Raw genomic sequence first — 19,474 nt, 5'->3', positions numbered from 1 at the left:
CAGCCTGTGGAATCAACCTGTTCCTGTGACATTTACTCACAGGGAACGCTCCTGTCCTTCACCTTCCACCTGGGAGGTTCTTCCAGCAGGTTGTCACCTCAGAATACGGCTTAAATATATATATGTAATTCATGGATCAGTTCAGACACCAGCATGAAATTTGTCATGCTGTGAATACAGATATTACACCCTCCTGCAGGTTTCTGTGGATTCTCTCCTGCCATTACTGTACTACAACTTCGGTGGAGTTGCCTGCTAACACAGCTAATGAGTAAGAGTGATGGCTGGAGGCCTCAGAAAGCTGCTCAAACAGCTACAGAAACTCTCATATCTGACATTTTCTGTTTCGCAGTTAATATAATGATGTAGCACTGCTTCACATACCAATTAAGTTCCCAACTGGTGAAGTTTAGGCACCTTAAAACCTCAGAGAAGCTGGATGTGACTACACATTTCAAGACATCATTAAGGAGCTTTACGGACTCCTTCATCCTATCCTGACCTGCTGATCACCAGTTTGAGTCCAGTCCAATTCAGCAGTGAGAGAAATATTCCAACATAGTGTACGTTTGATCACAAGATAAGGCACTTGGGGGTTTTTTCATACCTAGGTTTAAACTCTTGTTTTCTTCAAGTTCGGATGTTCTGGTCATTGCCATATCATGCCTTGATCACAGCCTTATACCAGTTCTCATCAATGACTCTGAAACTTCTGTTACAGAACACAAACTGGCACAATTGTCACTGAATTCAAATGGAAACATCAGTGAAGTCAGTATGTATTTCACACATCTTTGCTAACATAGGTCTTCAGTAACTTAAAGGTCTAATCAAACCTAAAGGTCATCTTCTGCTAACAGGAAATTCATATCTAAGTTTAAACAAGACTGTAGGAATTTTTCAAAGTGAAAAAAATAATTCGTTAAATAATTTACCTCTGATGTAACACATGGCACTCCTCACAGCCACTGTGCAACTTTCTGACTGTATTGCTATTTAGAGGGTAGGAGAAAAGAGAGGTCATTGAGTTAAACCTACTAAGTTTTGTAGAAATGATGAGACACAAGGGAGCAGAAGTACTTAATGCACTTTAGTTTAACTCCCTAGTACTTGTCTTGGTCTATCTGACTGGGTAAGGAACAAATCCATGCTGAGGACAAGGATGTTTATGTAGCTGGTTGGATGGTGCCACTGTGGTGTGGCCCATGTTCACTCCACGGAGCCACAGAGTTAAAGAAGGGCCACTGACAGGACCTTCTGCTCCTTACCCATTTATTTCATAATAAATTGCAGGCCCCTTCAAAAAATGACTTTTATAGCTGCACCTTTTACTCGGGCTTTTAACTTGAGACCATAGCCCCTAATCAAGGTAATCAATTTCAACACAAAGAAAAAATCATGTTCTTGCTGCGTCTAGTATTTAACTGCTGTGTCTACATTGTATTGCACAGAAATACCTATGTTATTTTGTCATGCTAAAAACATGGGGCTTTTCATCCCTTCTGCAGAGATTCTGTATGGTAGTTCTGAAGAAAGAAACCCAAAATCCTCAATGAATTAAGTTGCTGCATACTAAGGTGTGATGGGTTGAGGCTGGCTGGCCACCAGCTGCCCACCCAGCCATTCTCTCACTCACCCTCAACAGGACACAGGGAGAAAATATGACATAAAGCTCATGGATCGAGATAAGACAGGGTGATCACTTGCCTATTACCGTTACAGACAAAACAGATTACACTTGGGGAAATTAATTTAATTTCTTGACAATTAAAGAGAGTATGATAATGAGAGATATTAGCAGAAATAAAAAGTACGAACACATTCCCCCACCTCTGGCTCAACTTCATTCCCAAGTCTTGTACCTGTATATCCTGATTTAAACCAGTTTGTTATAACCAGTATTTATGTAGGTTTTTGTGACAACCCTGAAGTGCTTCACCCCATCATTAGCAGAACAAAGGACCTTGTTATGCCTTAAACGACTGTTTTTTGTTACTTTGGGATGACAAAGTAGATGCTTGTGCAGACAGCCTCCTTAATCTTTCCCAAGGTATTGTGTTTGGGAGATGAAGAGGTAGATGGTTATGGTGTCAAGCACCTTGTTAATCGCTGTGAAGGCCTCATGGCCTAATTGGAATGGGACGATCTGGTCTGTCAGACAGCCAGCTACCTGAAGAAACCACGAATCTACAGTTACCCCTGAATGGGGAAGACAACTCACTTCTGGCCAGTACCTTGAACTTTCCCCTAGTTTGTAGACCCCAGACCCATTTCCAGAAGAGTCTTCCTAATTAGCATGAAGAATGAGCAGAGGGAGGAGATGAACGATGTGGCATGTATATGCTGCACAGCGTGACTGAAGTCTTCAACGCAACCACTCTCCCTCCACTGGACATCACTGGATGAATAACCTGTGGAGTGGCGATATCCTACTCTTTTTGTCTCTCTCTCATATCTTTGTTTATATCTTATTCTCTTTCTCTCTCTCATATCTTAGTTTTCCTTATCTCTTACTCTCTTTTTTTCTTTTCTTGAACATATAAAAGTAACATCATTTTATGTTCTGTTGTTGAAGTCTTGTCAAGTTTTGTATTACAGTTACTAAGCGTTGCCAATTCACCATTTGTAGAAGGACTTTTGCTGTTATACTTTTGCCAAGCCACTAATCGCTGTACCTAGTATTCCAACACATGCTTTTAGTAAACTCATAATTGAATTGGACCCCTGGAGTGATTGTCTGTCATTCACTTCACATAACCACGCAGAATTAACCCAGAGATAACTCACACCTGATCTCATCTGTTGAGTCAGGGAGCGTGTCGCACTCAGAGTTAACTCATTCCTTTTCCCATCTGTTGGGATGGGACACTTCTGATTTGCCAAATTTTGTCAGGCTGTAGGACTACTTGTTTGAGCAAGTACTTTCGCACATGAGAGGCGAATAAGAGAGGTATTCTCTGTATCCCAGTGACTGAAAAGCTCTCTGAGTGATTTGTGTTCCTCTGGTGGATAACAGCTTTGTTTATGACTCAGGGCTAAACTATTCAGGAAGTCAGAGAGAAGGAATTGGGAGCCAGTGTTTGGAACACCCTGGTCCTAACCTGGTGGCCTAGCACAGATGGGGCAAAGTTAGGTGTTGAAGCAGGATAATCACACTGGTTTCTTGTCCTTAAAACTGCAGAGTTTTCAGGACAAGCCTTGTTATCCATGACTTGAATTTTGTTGGGGAATAATGACATAGTGAAAAGGTATGATATACCATCCTCACACACCTGAGGTGTTGTGCTAAGATAGTTGGGGGCTCAAAATTTCAGGTTATCATTGCAATATGGTGCCTTGTTGTTTCTGATTTTTAATATGCTCAACTCAAAGGCTAAGAGGTCTGCCAGATTGTCTTGTTGCCCTTGGGGTACATTGAACTCAACCCTGACATAGCTTCAGAAATAAAAGTCCTTTTTGAGCTTCACTTTGACCACATAAAAATTCAGATAAGCCCAAATGTTTTTAGTCTTAACAGTATTTTGGATTTTATACACTCAGAACAATTTTCTGCTATGTAGAAAGTGAAAGAATGATAATTCATAAATCCAGCACATACACACACACTGGAACAGGCTGCCCGGAGAAACTGTGGATGCCCCATCCCTGGGGACATTCAGGACCAAGCTGGATGGGGCTCTGAGCAACCTGGTCGAGTTGAAGATGTCCCTGCTCATTCCAGGGGGTTGGAACCAGATGACCTTTGAAGGTCCCTTCCAACACAAACCATCCTATGATTCTATGATTTATGCTTGGAGCATGGAGGCCTGTGTGTGAGCTGCTCTTACAATATGATTCATGCAACAAGATGTTTGCAGCCTGTACAACATCAACACAATCTAAAACCACAAAATTTGATGAACTTGCAGATACGGTGTTGTACGTCTTCTCAAGAGACTTTCGCATTAATTTATTTTCAAATGAAATAGAAATTTTATATTTACACACATTGATCTTATGTTCATTATTTTCATGCAGCTATTTTTCACTCAAATTATGTACTAAGAGCTCTAAGTAGCACAAACCCAAATTCTTAGCTTGAAGCAATGTACACAACAGAGATAATGTTATAAGCCACATTATAAACAGGAGAATGGACTTGAGGAAGGAGAGAAAGGGGTTCCATCTGGCATGCCTTCCCTGAAGAAAGTCACTTTACCTCTTTAATACAAGTTTATTAGTTAATTGCAATATAAAATTTCTTTCTAAAATAAGCTTTATAGCATTATTATTAAAGTGCATCAAAAGTATTTTGGATATGTGTTCACTCCGTCAGTATAGACTCACGTAAGGTGCTACAGCTCTAGCAAATTGATGTCTGTGGACAAATCTTAGGTGTTAAAATGCTGCAGGTCAGAGTCTAAACTGGTGGAAATCAGTTGACTGATACCCACTCAGAATCTGAACCTACGCCTTTCTGTTTATGTCCTATTAAATTATTATTAGTGGTTTTGTTGTTGTTGTTATTATCATATTCTATGGTGGTAATAGTAACTGTAAGAAAATGAGATTTTCATGTTCACACCAAAGTACCAATAAATCCTCTCCCAAAGGGCACATAATCTACAGGGCAGGACATAAGCTCACTAATATTCATTAGAATATATGCAATTCCTAATAATAATCTTAATTATTGACAATAGTCTCAAAAACGGGAAGAAAAGAAAGCAGGGACAACTTTACTGATATGTACCTGCCAGAGATAAGGAAACAAAAAAAGCGGCATGAGCAACTTTAAAATAGAACTAATAGAAAAATGAAAGGACAGTTCTGCTCAGTGTATATTAACATGTCCACAGAGGTTTACAAAACAATGCAGGTAATTCACCAAAAAATACATCAAAGAACAAATTCTAACTAAAAAATATTAATCTTTGTACAGTTTGACTTCTATGAGTAATGCTTTCAGGATAAATGTAAACCAGACTTGCTCACAGACTAGGAACATTACGAGGGATATTTTAAGTATCATTGCGTGTGCTACTGTTCCCCTCAACATGAACATTTGCACCATTAAGCACTGTGTGACATTTACTCAAGAGTGGCCCTGAAGTTCAGCAGAACACAGCAAGAAATGGGAGAATATAAGACAATGTGTAATGACAACAAAATAATAGTAATGGAAGGTATGAGATAAGGTAGAGGGGGTTATAAATGCATATCTTGAAATTCTTTTTTTATTCTCTTTTTTAAATAAGGTGCTATACTAAAGTGCAGTAAGAGTGTAATCACCGGGGACAGAAACGTGAAATTCTAGTTGTCCTCTCTGTAAATACATCAGTTAATCGTTAATCAACAAGTGGGTTTTACTTTGCTAGGATTACTGTTCACAGTTATCCTAAGCTTGACACTCTAATTAACAGAAGCTACAGATACAAATTACCTCTGAAAGTCTGGATTTCAGCATTTAGGTTAGAAAATGATGCCTTCAATTTATCATCAGAGTGATCCTGGCTTTAATTTTTCATCCAACAGGATTGAACATATTATTGTGCCTCTTTTCAGAGACACAATGCAAGGCTTGTTTTTACGTCCGTTGGAATATATGGAAGGGAACTGCCAAATCCAGCCAGTCTGGTCACTGAAATAGAACATCGTAAATTCAACATCCCTGGATATCACGGAGGGCAGATCTGAACAGATCTGAACAGAGCCTGAGCAGCTTCTTTTCAGCCCTTGAACCCCAATTGCCAAATTATCCCAGAACTGCCCCTTCTTCAGTTTACAACAATTCTAATCTACAGTTCATATTTATTCACAGATAGATTAATCAATTTAGACCAAATTTTTGGCAAACTGAATCAGCTTTTTTTATTATTTATTTTTTTTTAAACTAGTTTACAGTGAATTAACTAGTTTACAGTGAACTCAGGTTTTTCTAGTTTGCACCATAATCATTTCAGTGACTGCAGGGTGATTCCAATCTTAGACTTTTCTCTCAGTATAGAATCTCATTTCCCAGATTATTCTTCCAGGAGATTATTTAAACACTAAGGATTTTTATAATCCTTTAGTTTTAAAAGTGCATTTAGTAAAGGACCTGTTACAAGTAGCAATAAAGTAAGTAACAAAATATTTATACATATTACACAATGATATTTTATCTTAGTCATCTCCACAGTTAAAGTAAATAAAGAAACAGAATTCTTTAACACTGAACTAAATTACTCAAGTGTATTAACCACAAGAAAATACAGGGATGAGTATTATAGCTACTATAATAGTTACAGAATACATCAGTTTTATGAAGAACATTCTATTGTCACCATTTCTTGAAACTCTAAAACCTGGTCTTGTTACATCAGATGATCTGTCTTCATACAGGGTCAATTTAATGTACCGGGCAAAAGTAAATTGCTATGTAAATTGGTAATTTGGATGAAGTTTCTCTCCTTGAGCTCTTAATGCTGAGATATTGATGTTTATTTTCAAAATATAACCAGCAGATACTTACACTTTGAAAGAGAAATGTACATTTTACTTTCATTTTAAGTACCATTTTCCTCAGTGCATCATCTATTTTGCACTTTTGATGCTAGAAATACAGCTATAACCTGCTTGAGTTTGGCTTAGGCACGGACAGGCAGTGGTGGTTTAGTTTCGTCAATTCTTTATTCCACCAAAACTATTTTAAGAAGCAGATTTTTAGCTTAGAGCCACAAGATAGCAGTTTTTGGTTATGTACCGGGTTTGTGTAATTCAGTGTTTGTCATAATACGAATCCAAGCTGAGAAGCGGGGCTCACGGTTTCCAAAATAAAGTTAATACCTGCAGGTCTTGTACTTCTGTATGTGGATACAGGTAATTCAGATTCATCACTGCTTGTCTGCATCCTGATTCCTGGTTTTCTGAAGACTGCTTTCCTTCCAATAATATTTATTTATTCCTTTATTTTTTCCTCTTTTCCTTATGTGCAGCAGAAAGGCCAAAAGCCAGTGCACACACAAGACACATTAAAGCCTCTGAAATACACCACATATACTCAGCCACTATCCAAACCATTATCTTTGACAGCATGTTGTTACAAGAAATTAACATATAAAGTATTGGAAGATATCAACTGTTTACCACAGATTGAATGGGAGTTGCAACTCACTATTTACCACCAGTTTACTATCAAGATGCTCGTAGGACCTTGTACTTGAAGCACTTCATTGACATAGGACACAAGAGGTACAGAATTTTGCATGACTGCTTTCAGATGGGCACCAATAGTATGGTATCACCCACAGTTTGACCAGAATAAAAATAAGGCTAAAATTTATTGTATTTTGAAAGAAGAATACAAAATATTCTTCTTTTTTTTTCCATAATAACATAGGTATTGTTGGTATCCAGTAGTCCGATGCTGAAGAGCTGAGGAAAAAATATTTGAGGAGGAGGAAAAAGAAAAACTGTTAGTGATCTGATTTTAAAATATACAAAAGCAACTACTTTGCCTTTAAGTTTTAATGAAAGGCAAGAGACAATCTTGTTTTGAAATGCTGGGTGTCCTGTCTCAGTATGCTGTGCCATCCTGGATTCAGTTCACTCATGCTGGGCAATGAGTCCCAAGCTCTCTGCTCCATCCTGTAGTCCCTGCTTTGGTTAATACTGGTACTGGTTTTAAAAACCAAAGTCAGTTTTAAAGCTTGGGCATTGCAGCCCTGACATAAACAGCCCCCCTGTTTTTAACAAGTGCTGTATCGAGCATCCCCTCTTGACACATTTGAGGAGAAGCAGGTATTTTTTCATAGGTTTTGGTAAGTCTGCAAAGTGACCAAATGTCTGCATATCCTTCTAAAATGGTTTGTTCTCAGGATGAGCTTTCTTGACTGAACGTGACTGAAAGGTTTTCCAGGCTGTGTCTACGTATTAGTAACAGAATCAATTTTACAAGATGTTCCCTTCTGGAACAGGTGCAAAACTGATCTATGCAATGCAAAACTGATTTATCCTTTGCATATTGTGTTTTACCTAATAAGGGATTTGAGTATATTCTTATCTTATCAACCTAGCATTTATCTTAGCCCAAATATGCCTAGAATGAGAAGAAATATACACAGTATCTCTGGAAATTAAGCTAGTCAGCAGTTATGCAATTATAGAGTGGTGCGCATGTGCAGTACCCAAAGGTGAAAAGGACAGAAGCGATGAAGACTACTTACTTCATCCTGAAGACCCCCTGAAAGACCACCAGGGGACACTGCGCATGATCAAAGTAATTCCAAGGTGTTGCAATCGATGTTGCAATAAATGTTGAGTAACTATTACATATTCTAATGATCCTAAATGAATACATGAATATGTATGTGAATGGACTGTATAAATACTGTGCAACTTAAACTGACCGCTGAAGCCAGCTTTGGGTGCGAACCCCTGGTTTCCCAGCGCTGAAATAAAGCACCGCATATAACTACGCCCGTGGTTATGTTTCCTGATTGCTAACATACAGCTGTATAGGTGCCTTCAGATCTCAGAAGCTGAACTGCACTAGACCTAAAAATATACTCACCAATTATTATTTCTTTCCAGCTATCTCCTGGGGAAAAAAAAAAAAAAAAAGCATAGATTTTTGTATGTCCTGATTTAAACCATAGTTTGTTATAATCAGTATTTATGCAAGTTCTGATTTGCCAAATTTAGTTAAGCTGTAGGACTACTTGACTGAGCAGGTAACTTCTCTCTTGGGATAAGCATAAAAGAGGTATTCTCTGTATCCCAGTGACTGAAAAGCTCTGAGTGATTTGTTTTCCTTTGGTGAAGAACAGCTTTGTGCATGACTCAGGACTAAACTATTCAGGAAGTCAGAGAGCAGGACTTTGGAGCGGGTGTTTGCAACACCCTGGTCCTAACCTGGTGGATTTGATTTTATTGGATATAATGACATAATAACAAGGTGTAATATACCATCCTTCAGCATTTCAGGTGTTGTGCTAAGACACTTGGATGCTCAAAATCTCAGGGTATCATTGCAATATGGCTCTCCAAGTTGTGCCTTGTTGTTTCTGACTCCTAATATGCTCAATTCAAATGCCAAGAGGTCTGCCAGATTGTCTTGTTGCCCTTGGGGTACACCAAACCCTGACACAGATTCAGAAACAAACTATCCTTTTGAGCTTCACTTTGACCACATAAAAATCTAGATAAGCTCAAATGTTTTTAGTCTTAACAGCATTTTGGATTTTACACAGAAGAATTTTCTGCTGTGCAAAAAGTGGAAGGATAATTCATAAATCCAGCATGTACACATACACTCTTCAAAACTTTGAAATAAAGCAATCTGAAACAGCAACATCATCACCTTTAGTCAACTGATCAGACTGATTAAATATCAAAACTTCTTTCTAAGACATTTGTCAAACTACAGTATAAGCTAAAGGCAAAGTTCTGTCCTGAACCTAATGGTGCACCGGGTTGGTGTGACCAAGTTACAATAACTCTATAGTCCCTGGAAGATGGTGGCTAGCAGCATAGTTAGCTGGTTTTATTTTGCCAGTCAAAAATAAAAGCATGGTTTGGTGGCCTGTGAGTGGATCTCAGTGCGAGGCTTCAAAGCACTTCTCTGGTTTCATAATGAGTTACTATCCTTGCTCCATTTCTGCATCTTCATCTTATGGTATATTAGGTTTATCTTCCTTTTCTGCTAACAGATAGGTATTATAACATTTATTGCACATTATGAAAAGGCATTTTTTAAAAAAATAAGTAGTTTCTATGAATACAAATCAGTAACAGGAAAAGCCAAATCCATTAATAACTTCAGACTATGCCTTCTGTCTTCTGACAGGAAAACAACAGAAGGAATATCTCCTTCCTTTCTTAACAGAAAATTGTATAATTCCTCTGTTCATCACGTGACACTGGAGCCACTTACCAAAACTTTGTTGTTGTGAAAGATGTGTCAAGACTGAAGAAAGATGACACAGCAGCATCTTGGGGAAAAAGAACTGTGAAATTTAAGTGCAAAATCCTGTAACTGATCGAAGGTTACATTCTGTCCCCATATGCCCTTCTATTGCTTTTAATAGTATCAACAAGAGCCGTGGATATACATCCAAGGATGGATTTTGGTCCTCAGATGTGACACAGTAAAATGTTGTGTGTTGAATATAAAGGAAGTCTGTACTTACAAACTAAAATTATCAGCAACAAAGTGGCAGACAATCCTCCCAGAAAATATCTGAGAACATAACAATACCCATAAAGGTTAGAAAAAAAACAAGGGATGCATATTGGGTTAATAGAGGTGAAGCCTGGGTGGGAAGATGAAAGAAGGTTCTTGCAGATGAACCCTCCGAACTCTGGTAGGTGAAACTTTGAATTTGAAACTTTAAATTGCTGAAGCTATTGAGGATAATCTCACAGAAATAAACACCTCAGCATTCCCAGACTGAGGGAAACACCCCTATTGTTCTCTTAGAAAAACACGGATCCCCTCTGATTCATCACAACCTTTCAAAACCCCTGTCCAAACACACTTGACAAAGTAGTTGCTGTATCTGCGTACATATTTCTTATTTTTGTTCATATCTATATAGCCTGCATTGACTAACATGTGAAAATATATTTTCACAGTAACATATACCTAAACTTTGCAAATGTGACCCTTAATTCACCAGCTGAAATGGATTAAGCATTAATATCAGAAACAACAAACAAAAGAAAGAAAAAATACCTTGTACATATTGTAATGATTAAACACATGATCAGTGCAACCACCTGAGAAAGGACATTTCTCACTGTGCTGGATTCTAAAAGAAAAATCAGGACAATAATGAGTTTTCAGCAAAGTAAAAATCTGACAGGATGTGTTTGCAAAGTCTACCTTCAGCCTGGGAGGCCAGGCTCTTCAGTTTCTTTTTAAGAGAATTCATGATTCAAAGCAGAAACCTCATTTTCATGCTCTGGCTGTCTCTCAGGAGTCTTTTTCCCCTGTCACCACAGAGACACTGTGCCCTCCATGCTCTCAGAAAACAAGTCTTTCTGAATAATTGCCCATTTCAGTTTTCACTCCCATGCCCCTTCCTCCATTTTTCTCTTCAATCAATTTTTTTCTTTTTCAATTTTTTACTAAAAGTAGGAGAAGAAAAGATGTGAGCAGGGAAGAGTGAACAAATCACAGAATCACACAGAATCACAGAATGTCAGGGATTGGAAGGGACCTCAAAAGCTCATCCAGTCCAATCCCCCTGCTGGAGCAGGAACACCCAGATGAGGTTCCACAGGAAGGTGTCCAGGCGGGTTTGAATGTCTGCAGAGAAGGAGACTCCACAATCCCCCTGGGCAGCCTGGTCCAGTGTCTGTCACCCTCACTGAGAAGAAGTTTCTTCTCAAATTTAAGTGGAACCTCTTGTGTTCCAGTTTGAACCCACTGCCCCTTGTCCTACCATCGGTTGTCACTGAGAAGAGCCTGGCTCCATCATCCTGACACTCACCCTTTATATATCTATAAGCATTAATGATAAATACCAATTTTAAGATTTCCTTATTTTTAAGCAATGTTTTAAAAATTATGTTGCTTGAAATAATTTCTGTTCTACAAGGGGCTATATCAACATCTTTAATGTGAGCATTTCCAGCTCACTCTAAAAATGGACCACTTCAGGATAAGAACGTAACATACCTGCGTTCCTCAAAGTCTCTTCATTTGCATTTATCATAAATGGAGAGCAAGATAATGAAGCACAAGATGGTTTCTCAGGTTGAAGAAACTCATCATCTTCGGTAAGAGATGCTCCATTAGGTGCTGGAGTTTGCCTTTGTGGCACACAGCTACTATATTCAGAAGAAAAGTCTGAATCACCTACAAAAAGTGCACAAAAGAAGAGCTTTGAGAATTTGTGTTAATGAATTTTGTGGGGGGAGAAATTTAATTGCTTAATCACAGGGAGGTTTTCCAAATCGTTAGGGAATTGGCAGGTTCAATGTATGCAGGAGAAAATACACAGAGTAAAGACAGAACTTCACACAATGAAGTATTGAAGCAGCCAGGTGGAAGCAGAGACAGTTATTAATGACATCGGCATAAACATCACTGGTGATGACTTTGGATTCAAATTCAGTCTAAAAATGCCATTTTGGCACAAAGGTCTTTGTGGACTCATACTCTATTTTAACACCAGGAGCTCAATAGATCACTTAATATTCTATTGTTCATCTATCCTTTACCTGCAGACAACACCTGCAAAACTTACAGAGAGAGAGATACACAAGACTCTACTAAATATAGATTGTAATTTGGGGACAGACTTTTTCAGCAGGGCCTGTTGCGATAGGACAAGGGGTAATGGTTTTAAACTAAAGGAGGGGAGATTGAGACGAGATATAAGGAAGAAATTCTTTTACAATGTGGGTGATGAAACGCTGTCCCAGGTTGCCCAGAGAGGTGGTAGATGCCCCATCCCTGGTGACATTCAAGGCCAGGCTGGACAGGGCTCTGAGCAACCTGATCTGGGTGAAGATGTCCCTGTCATGGCAGGTGGTTGGCTTAGATGAGCTCTGAAGATCCCTTCCAACCCAAACTCTTCTATGATTCTGTGATCCTAATGTTGCTCAATTACCTGGTACCTGCTCAGAGCTTACCAATATCACTTTGACTGGCTTCTAGCTTGCTACATCCATCAGACCAAGGATCATCTGAATGGGAGGAATCCATACTGCTGAGGACTGTGCTGCTGAGCCATGAACTGGAGGTATCAAGGTTGAACAAGCTGGCAAGAGAGCGACGGATTTTTTTCCTTCGCCTGAATACGCTAGGGAGAAAAGACATGTTGTTGAGGAATAGAGTGAATTGTTCTTGTTGAGCAGGGACAGAGCTTCAAAGTTTGCAAGACTGACATGAAAGAATCAGGTTCTAGATTTGTTCTTGGTCCTGGGTATGTCACTAAGATTGACTGCTGCACACTGCAATAATGCCAGGGGATGTATTAGAAGCACAGCAATATATCACACTGTTGTGATACTGGGTATTGTGATACCAAATGATGCCACAGTTATTGGGCTCTGATATTGCACTGAATGGTCTCCTGCTACCCATGAGTTTCAGGCTACCATATCTCATTTGCTGCAGCCTGACTCCACCGTACTTCAACGTGTTTGAACTACATTTTATACACCTTCCTAAATGGGTGTTCTTCTGAAATCAAGAGAAATTTTTCCATGAGTAAGAATTCCAGGACTTTTTATTTTTATATATATAAGCATGTATACATATACACTTTCTTCTTATTCCTTACCATGTTAATGCGTCATTGGCAAAATGAGCTGTAGCTCTTCTTTTCCTTTATTGCACACAATTCCAATTACAGCAACAACTGTGTACTGAAGAATTTTTAGGTAGTAAGATTAGACATGACTGAAAGTCAGGTTATTTCGGTCACTGTACTCTCCAAACTAAATCAATTGAGATGTTCCCATTAAGAAGCAATGCTGATCTTATGCCAAGCAAAACATAGACAGTCATACATAAATCCAGATGAATCCAGAGATATGGAGGCAACTGCCAACATTGAGTAAAATCTGCCTATAGTTCACTTACCGAACTAAATTCTCTTTATATGTAACACTTGTCTGGGATGGTGTCAGTGTTATATTGCCCTCTTCATCAGACAGAAAGCTGTCTTGTGTCAAAATGTAATAGCCATTAGAAAGCAGCCGAGGGCTCCGACGACATGTGGAGAGGGAGCCTGTCAGAGGATCTGTGGGGCAACACCCATCAGCAGGGTCATCATCCAAAAAGGCACAAGCATAACTGAAAAAGAGAATTAAAACCCTCTAATTTAGCGAGTGTCTAGACAGTGCAAACCCATGATTTAATAATAATGACTTTACATTAGCAGATGATGGGGGCTGGTAATGACTTAGTTTTAAACTATGTGAATAGTAATATTACTTCTGGATCTAGGGGGTTTCAGCCAGCATGTGTCTCCATCACACCTTCCAGAGCTTCAGCTTACAGGAGAGCTTCAGGCCAGGTGGAGCATTTCAGGAGCACATGGAGCCAGCTTGAATCCAGAGCTGCATGGTGTGTATCTGGGGCAGTGCTCTTGGCCAGGGAGTCCTGCCAGATCCACACCTACATGGAGCTGTTACACATGTTCCACTATTTTGCTCCTCTGAGTTACTCTGCATGGCACAAGCCTGACTGTCTCTGAATCGGGCAAGATTTGTTTGTTTTCCATGTAACCATATTCGTTGAAGAGTTAAGGGTACATGACTTTTAATTCTCACAAATTGTAGAATACCATGCAGCTAGAACAACATGGGATAAAGTCTACACAGTGATAACTTCATCCAGTGCTGAAATACAATTGACTTTGAGATTAAATACAGCACAGAAAACTATACTGTGTGATATTTAAAACAGAAGTGAGTAGTGACAGAGGTGAAAGAATCTACATGCTGGAGACTTTTTACTTAGCTCAAGTAAAATTGGATTTACGGTGAGTCCTTTCTCCTCAACACCTTTCAGTTGCAAGTGGCCATGCAGTGACATCCATGGAAAGGAATGAGGACACTGGATTGATTCAGTGGCTGACAAGGATTTCACTAGCAGGTTTAGCTATCCCATATGGCATATCACAGAGGGATACCATGATTTCAGTGGAGGGGAAGGCAAGTGGAACAGAGACATTCCAAAACCTGGTAATTGCAAAGCCAGTGCTTCCAATCCCCATAATAGCACTTCTGAATTTCCATTTAAAGCAGTAATTAAAATCAGCACTACAATTCTAAGTGTCTCAAAAAGGTTTTATGATATCTCCAACAAAATAACAATAAAATTAAACAAGTATAATTTTCCTCTGTACCTTGGAAACATATGTTGTGAGAGGCTGCGTCGATGTTCTCTGCTAAATGCTGTTGAACCTGCAGGGCCAAAGGACAAATAAGAAAGAGTTGTTATCATATTCACTGACAGCTCAACCAGTTAACAGGTCATCACAGGTACCTTGTGCATATACAAAGATCATAAAAGAAGCTAGAAAAGAAAAGGAAATTAAGGGAGAGACTATAGGAGATAAAACAGATGAGAATGGAGGACAGACATGGTGTTTAGAGGAAACATCTCAACCAGTACAACGCAGAATCAGTGCCAATCATAAGCAAATGGTTGTATTCTGCACAGCTTACAAACTTGAGATAAATAATTATGGACACAAATGCAATAACTGCAGTAAATTTAATGATGTTTTCCCAGAAATCTTCATGCCAAAAATAGTTCAAGCACTGACAATGGATACAGAGTAGAATGGAAGGGCACCAATACATCACAATATATTTTTCAGCTGAAAATTGCAGACAGATCACAACAGGCATGGGGACAGAGACAGTGACAAAGATTTGACAATAATGTTGCGGCAGGAGACTAAGGAAATAGGATTTGTCTGGATTACCATGGTTCAAGTCTGCAAAGTGCTGCCACATGTTCAGCACCTGACAGAATCAATCTTACAAAATACAAGCAATGGACATCCACAGGGAGAATTTATGTTTGTTATTACATGGAAAAATAAAATAGATTATCTTTCCCTATATTACCTTGCCTCTCCTGTATCTTTAGAGTATCACACTTACAGCACTGTTAGTAAATGCCTGTCATTCACCTATGAGAGGAGATATGTCTAAGAGAATATTTTTTATATATTCAGTTATGAGCTGAGACAAATCCATGAAGGTCAGTGATTCCTCTTTGGAAATCTAATTTATCCTCATTCGGAGCTCAGTTGTGAGTCACAGTCTGGCTGTGAAGACTGACTGAGTCTTGGGACCAGGCAAGGTCACCAGAGAATGGAAGCAAAACCTTCCAGGGTATTTTCTACAAATCAGTCCTATTACCCTACTCCCATGCATACTGTTCCTCTTACACTTTGAAAGAAAAAACAACCCCCCACATTTCACTTTATCGTAAGAAAATTATCCTCCAATCCTGGCAAAAAAAACAACTTGAGGAGGAGATAACTGGAGGAAACTTGGTGGAGGCAGAAAGACATCAAGTAGCATCGGTCAGATCGCCACACAAGTTGTGCAAAAAACAAGAGTGGTGCTGTATTTCATAGACTGACATGTTGCAGCCTTAGTTTTTCATATACAGTCAGCTTCTGAAATAATTTATTTTAGGCAAAATCATGATTTTTAGTTGTGCAAAAATATTATAGTAAAAAACCCAAGAAATTCTTCCAAACCTTAAAAGAAAATACAGGAACTTGACAGGAGGTTTGTAGATCTGGATATAAACTAAAACCTGCAAAATCCCAAATCTTATTAGTCAAACAAAATCCCCTGCAAAACAGATTTTTTTAATCAAAAGCTCTGATGAATGTGCACAGATTTACTTGCTCCTGGTGTTGATGCAACGTGGGATATTCCATATACCTTGAAAACAGTTGTTTCACGCACCCTGGGATAACAGGTAATATAGATTATGTGTAACAGAGTTTAAAAAGAAACAGAAGTATCTTTTATTTTGTTTGAAAATTAGGATGTGTAAGATAGCATCATCAATATATATATAATGTTATAACATATTCTCACTTAGAAAAAAGTTATTTATTCTAGAACAAATTTGTTCAGAAAGGAACGCAAAAGAATACCTGAGCATCAATTATAACTTCTACAACACTTTAATAATCTGAGAGTGAAACTTTCCAGCAACTAAAACCCATAATGCAGCTATATTTAAAGTGATTTTCTCAGTTAAAATAATATAGAGTAGCGACCACTAAAAAAGCATAACTTTTAAGAATAGTAGTTTACACATGGATAGCGTTTTCATTAGAAAGTGTTGACACATACTGACAAAGTGGCAGAACAAACCACAGTCCTTCCGTTACTAATTTGAATTGTCTGATAGATTTGCAAAGTATGTCTGTGCAGGTTTATCTGCCACCCTTCGCAGAAGTAAAATTTGAGGTAAAAGAGAGTACACACATGTATTTGTAACAGAAAGTGAGAAATATACACATGCAAATATATTACTGGGGAGGCGATGACTTCCTCTCTTTTGAAGAACAGTTAATAAGCAGTTGTAATTTGCTTCTAAAGTATTTTAACTAATGATAATATCCAGCTTCTGTAAACAGTTAGAGGACGGACTTTCCCATGGATTCTTTTGCTACCCTTGATCATGAAATGTTTTGTCTTCTACATTAATGAAGAGGGTTCCTGAAAATCATAATTCAGTCAATGCTGCAGAAAGCGTGGACACATCATGTTGTAGACGATGCTGCACAGTGTTCTGCTTTCATTTAATATCCAGTTCCATTTCTGAGCTATAAATAGCGGGAGAAGCTATAGTAACAATATAAGCAAGCCAAAACAAAGCATCTCAACCACTACTGTAAGATGAAGCAGTAGTAGTATATCTGTAATCCACAAAATGAGCATCAGTACAGATTTTTTGATCTGTGACATAAGGCCAATAGCTTTAAGAAATCTTACTATAAGCGAACCCGAGGTGAATGTGGCAATATTTTATGTCATTAATTCAAATAAAAGTTTAAGGCAACAACCTCCATTGAATTTCAAGACATTCAAAAGCCTATGTCGTAATAGAAACAGGTCACTGTCCAAAACAGTCAGTTTTAATCACCTTTCCCTCCCAACATAAAATTCATCTTTAAGACAATGATGCACTCAATTGGTAGCCAGCAATGCCCTGTCCATGATTACATTCATAATGTTTACATTAGTATGTACCAAGATATAGTGCTAACTATTAAAATAGCTGAAGCCCAGGCAACCAGTTTTAATCTAGTGTACCTATCAGACACAAGTGTCTACAATTACAGTTTTATTTGTTTGCATGTATCAGTCATTTCTGAAGAGCTGTCTAGTCTGTTCTCCCTGCAGGTAATGATAATATTCCCAAAAATACAAAACTTCTTGCATAGCACTAGAGAAATTAATCCAAAGCTTAGTTAGCCCTCAGCTGACAAATATATTAAGAGATAAATATGTGCAAAATCTTCCAAACCTGGAAAAGCCATTTCGCTATTAACACATGCATGTAAAAAAGTTTCTCATCATCAACAGGCAAGGCTCTGAGAGATGGAGGGTGCTACTCCTGCAGATGTGGAGATCTCCTCTGCAGATGTGGAGGTCTCTGCAGATGTGGAGATGTCTGTGATGTGGCGGGCGCTCCTTCTGCAGCTGCCTGGCAGAGATCAGCCCCGGCTCCTCGGACACCCGGGCTCTGAAATCCCCTGTTTCCTTTTGAAAACAGGCGGTGCAATCAGCGGCACAGAGGCGGAATGAGGTCACGCTTCCTGTAAAGTAGCCTCATATCAGAAGCATTCGGTTTTGAAGAGCAAACCGACGAGTAAGATTAGCCCAGTTAACGCTCTTGCAGGCTGTTGTGAAAGAGAAAATACAGTATAAATAACATTTCACTCCAATTGTGATATGGAGAACAAAGGCAGAAACCTTTCTCAGAAAGAAAAGTGACACAGATTTTTTCTTTAAACTCATATATCCAAATCACTCCATTTGGGGAAATACTTGTGAGTCTGACAGGCTTTGATGTTGGAAAATGATCCAGCTACCAAAAAAATCCGTGTATACTAAGAAGACGTTTTGCAAAAGCACTATTATACAGAAGATGCATTTGGTGAGAGTTCAGAGTTGTTTAAATTTCACGTTCAAAAACATTATTTGAGATATATATTGTGCAATGTTAAGACAAATTCCTTTGAAAGGAGAAAGGAATACAGCCATTTGTAAACATATGAATCGATCCACTCTATATGTTTCATACTACGCAAGGTATCAATTCCTCATACCTTAAAGTGCACAAAAATAAAGCTAAATCCAAGTAAGAGATATGGAGCCTGAATGAGAAGTCCTGGCAATCAAAATTATTTGGCTGCAGAACTAGTGCACACAAGAGTAATATAAATCAGCTGCTTGACACTGCAGAATTACACAGCCTTGGGGAGTAAAACTTCATGTCCAGACAAATAGATAAAGTATGCTAGTAGGTGTCTCTCCTGATGTCTGTATGCACCGCTGAGAAAAAGAAAGCATAAATCTAGTAAAATATGATTCATTTGATTTAATAATCTTGTTTTTCCCTTGGAGAAGAAAGAATACTTCCACTGATAACAAAGGAATGTAAAATTCTCACCCCACAGAAAAGGAAACAAGAATAGGAATTGGGCAATTAGGATGTTACAAAAGAGCTCCTGTTCGGGAGCTAAACTAAAATGTACATTTTAAGGTCCTTTTTCTGAAATGTGAAAACACAGGGTCATATTTGTTCTTCACACCACTTCACATCCTTTAATTTAGTGGAATTATGCCAATGAGGAAATTTAGTCCAACACTATTTCCATGGATGCAAGGGCTTCATCAGAGTAGGATTTCCCAGGCCAACCTGTCTCTCTGCAGGTAATGGACATAAATTCCTAATGGTCTTTAAAACTAGGCCATCTACTGAAGAATTTCTATGCATAAATTG

The 19,474-nt window shown here is 38.5% G+C and overlaps 1 protein-coding gene across 4 annotated transcripts; it reads right to left on the bottom strand.

Moving 5' to 3' along the window:
• Nucleotides 1–3,992: 3,992 nt before the first annotated feature.
• On the bottom strand, nucleotides 3,993–18,323 carry TMEM71 (transmembrane protein 71). 4 transcript variants are annotated; one of them, XM_065832773.2, is made up of 10 exons: nucleotides 17,993–18,323; nucleotides 14,829–14,886; nucleotides 13,559–13,771; nucleotides 12,604–12,773; nucleotides 11,645–11,824; nucleotides 10,697–10,772; nucleotides 10,152–10,201; nucleotides 9,896–9,953; nucleotides 8,534–8,560; nucleotides 3,993–7,395 (listed from the first exon to the last, which is right to left on the bottom strand). In XM_065832773.2, the coding sequence occupies exons 1-9, from the start codon at nucleotides 18,003–18,005 to the stop codon at nucleotides 8,554–8,556; spliced, it is 825 nt and encodes a 274-aa protein (XP_065688845.1). In that variant the 5' UTR covers nucleotides 18,006–18,323; the 3' UTR covers nucleotides 3,993–7,395; nucleotides 8,534–8,553. The 4 variants fall into 4 exon arrangements, 2 of the variants coding, with proteins under 2 accessions (XP_065688845.1, XP_065688844.1); XM_065832772.2 differs by having other exon boundaries at nucleotides 9,896–9,968; nucleotides 17,993–18,322; XR_010651012.2 differs by lacking the exon at nucleotides 10,152–10,201 and having other exon boundaries at nucleotides 17,993–18,320.
• Between the last annotated feature and the right edge of the window lie 1,151 nt (nucleotides 18,324–19,474).

Source organism: Patagioenas fasciata, chromosome 2, assembly GCF_037038585.1.
Source record: "Patagioenas fasciata isolate bPatFas1 chromosome 2, bPatFas1.hap1, whole genome shotgun sequence".
Lineage (NCBI taxonomy): Eukaryota > Metazoa > Chordata > Aves > Columbiformes > Columbidae > Patagioenas > Patagioenas fasciata.
This window is presented reverse-complemented; position numbering and strand designations above follow the sequence as displayed.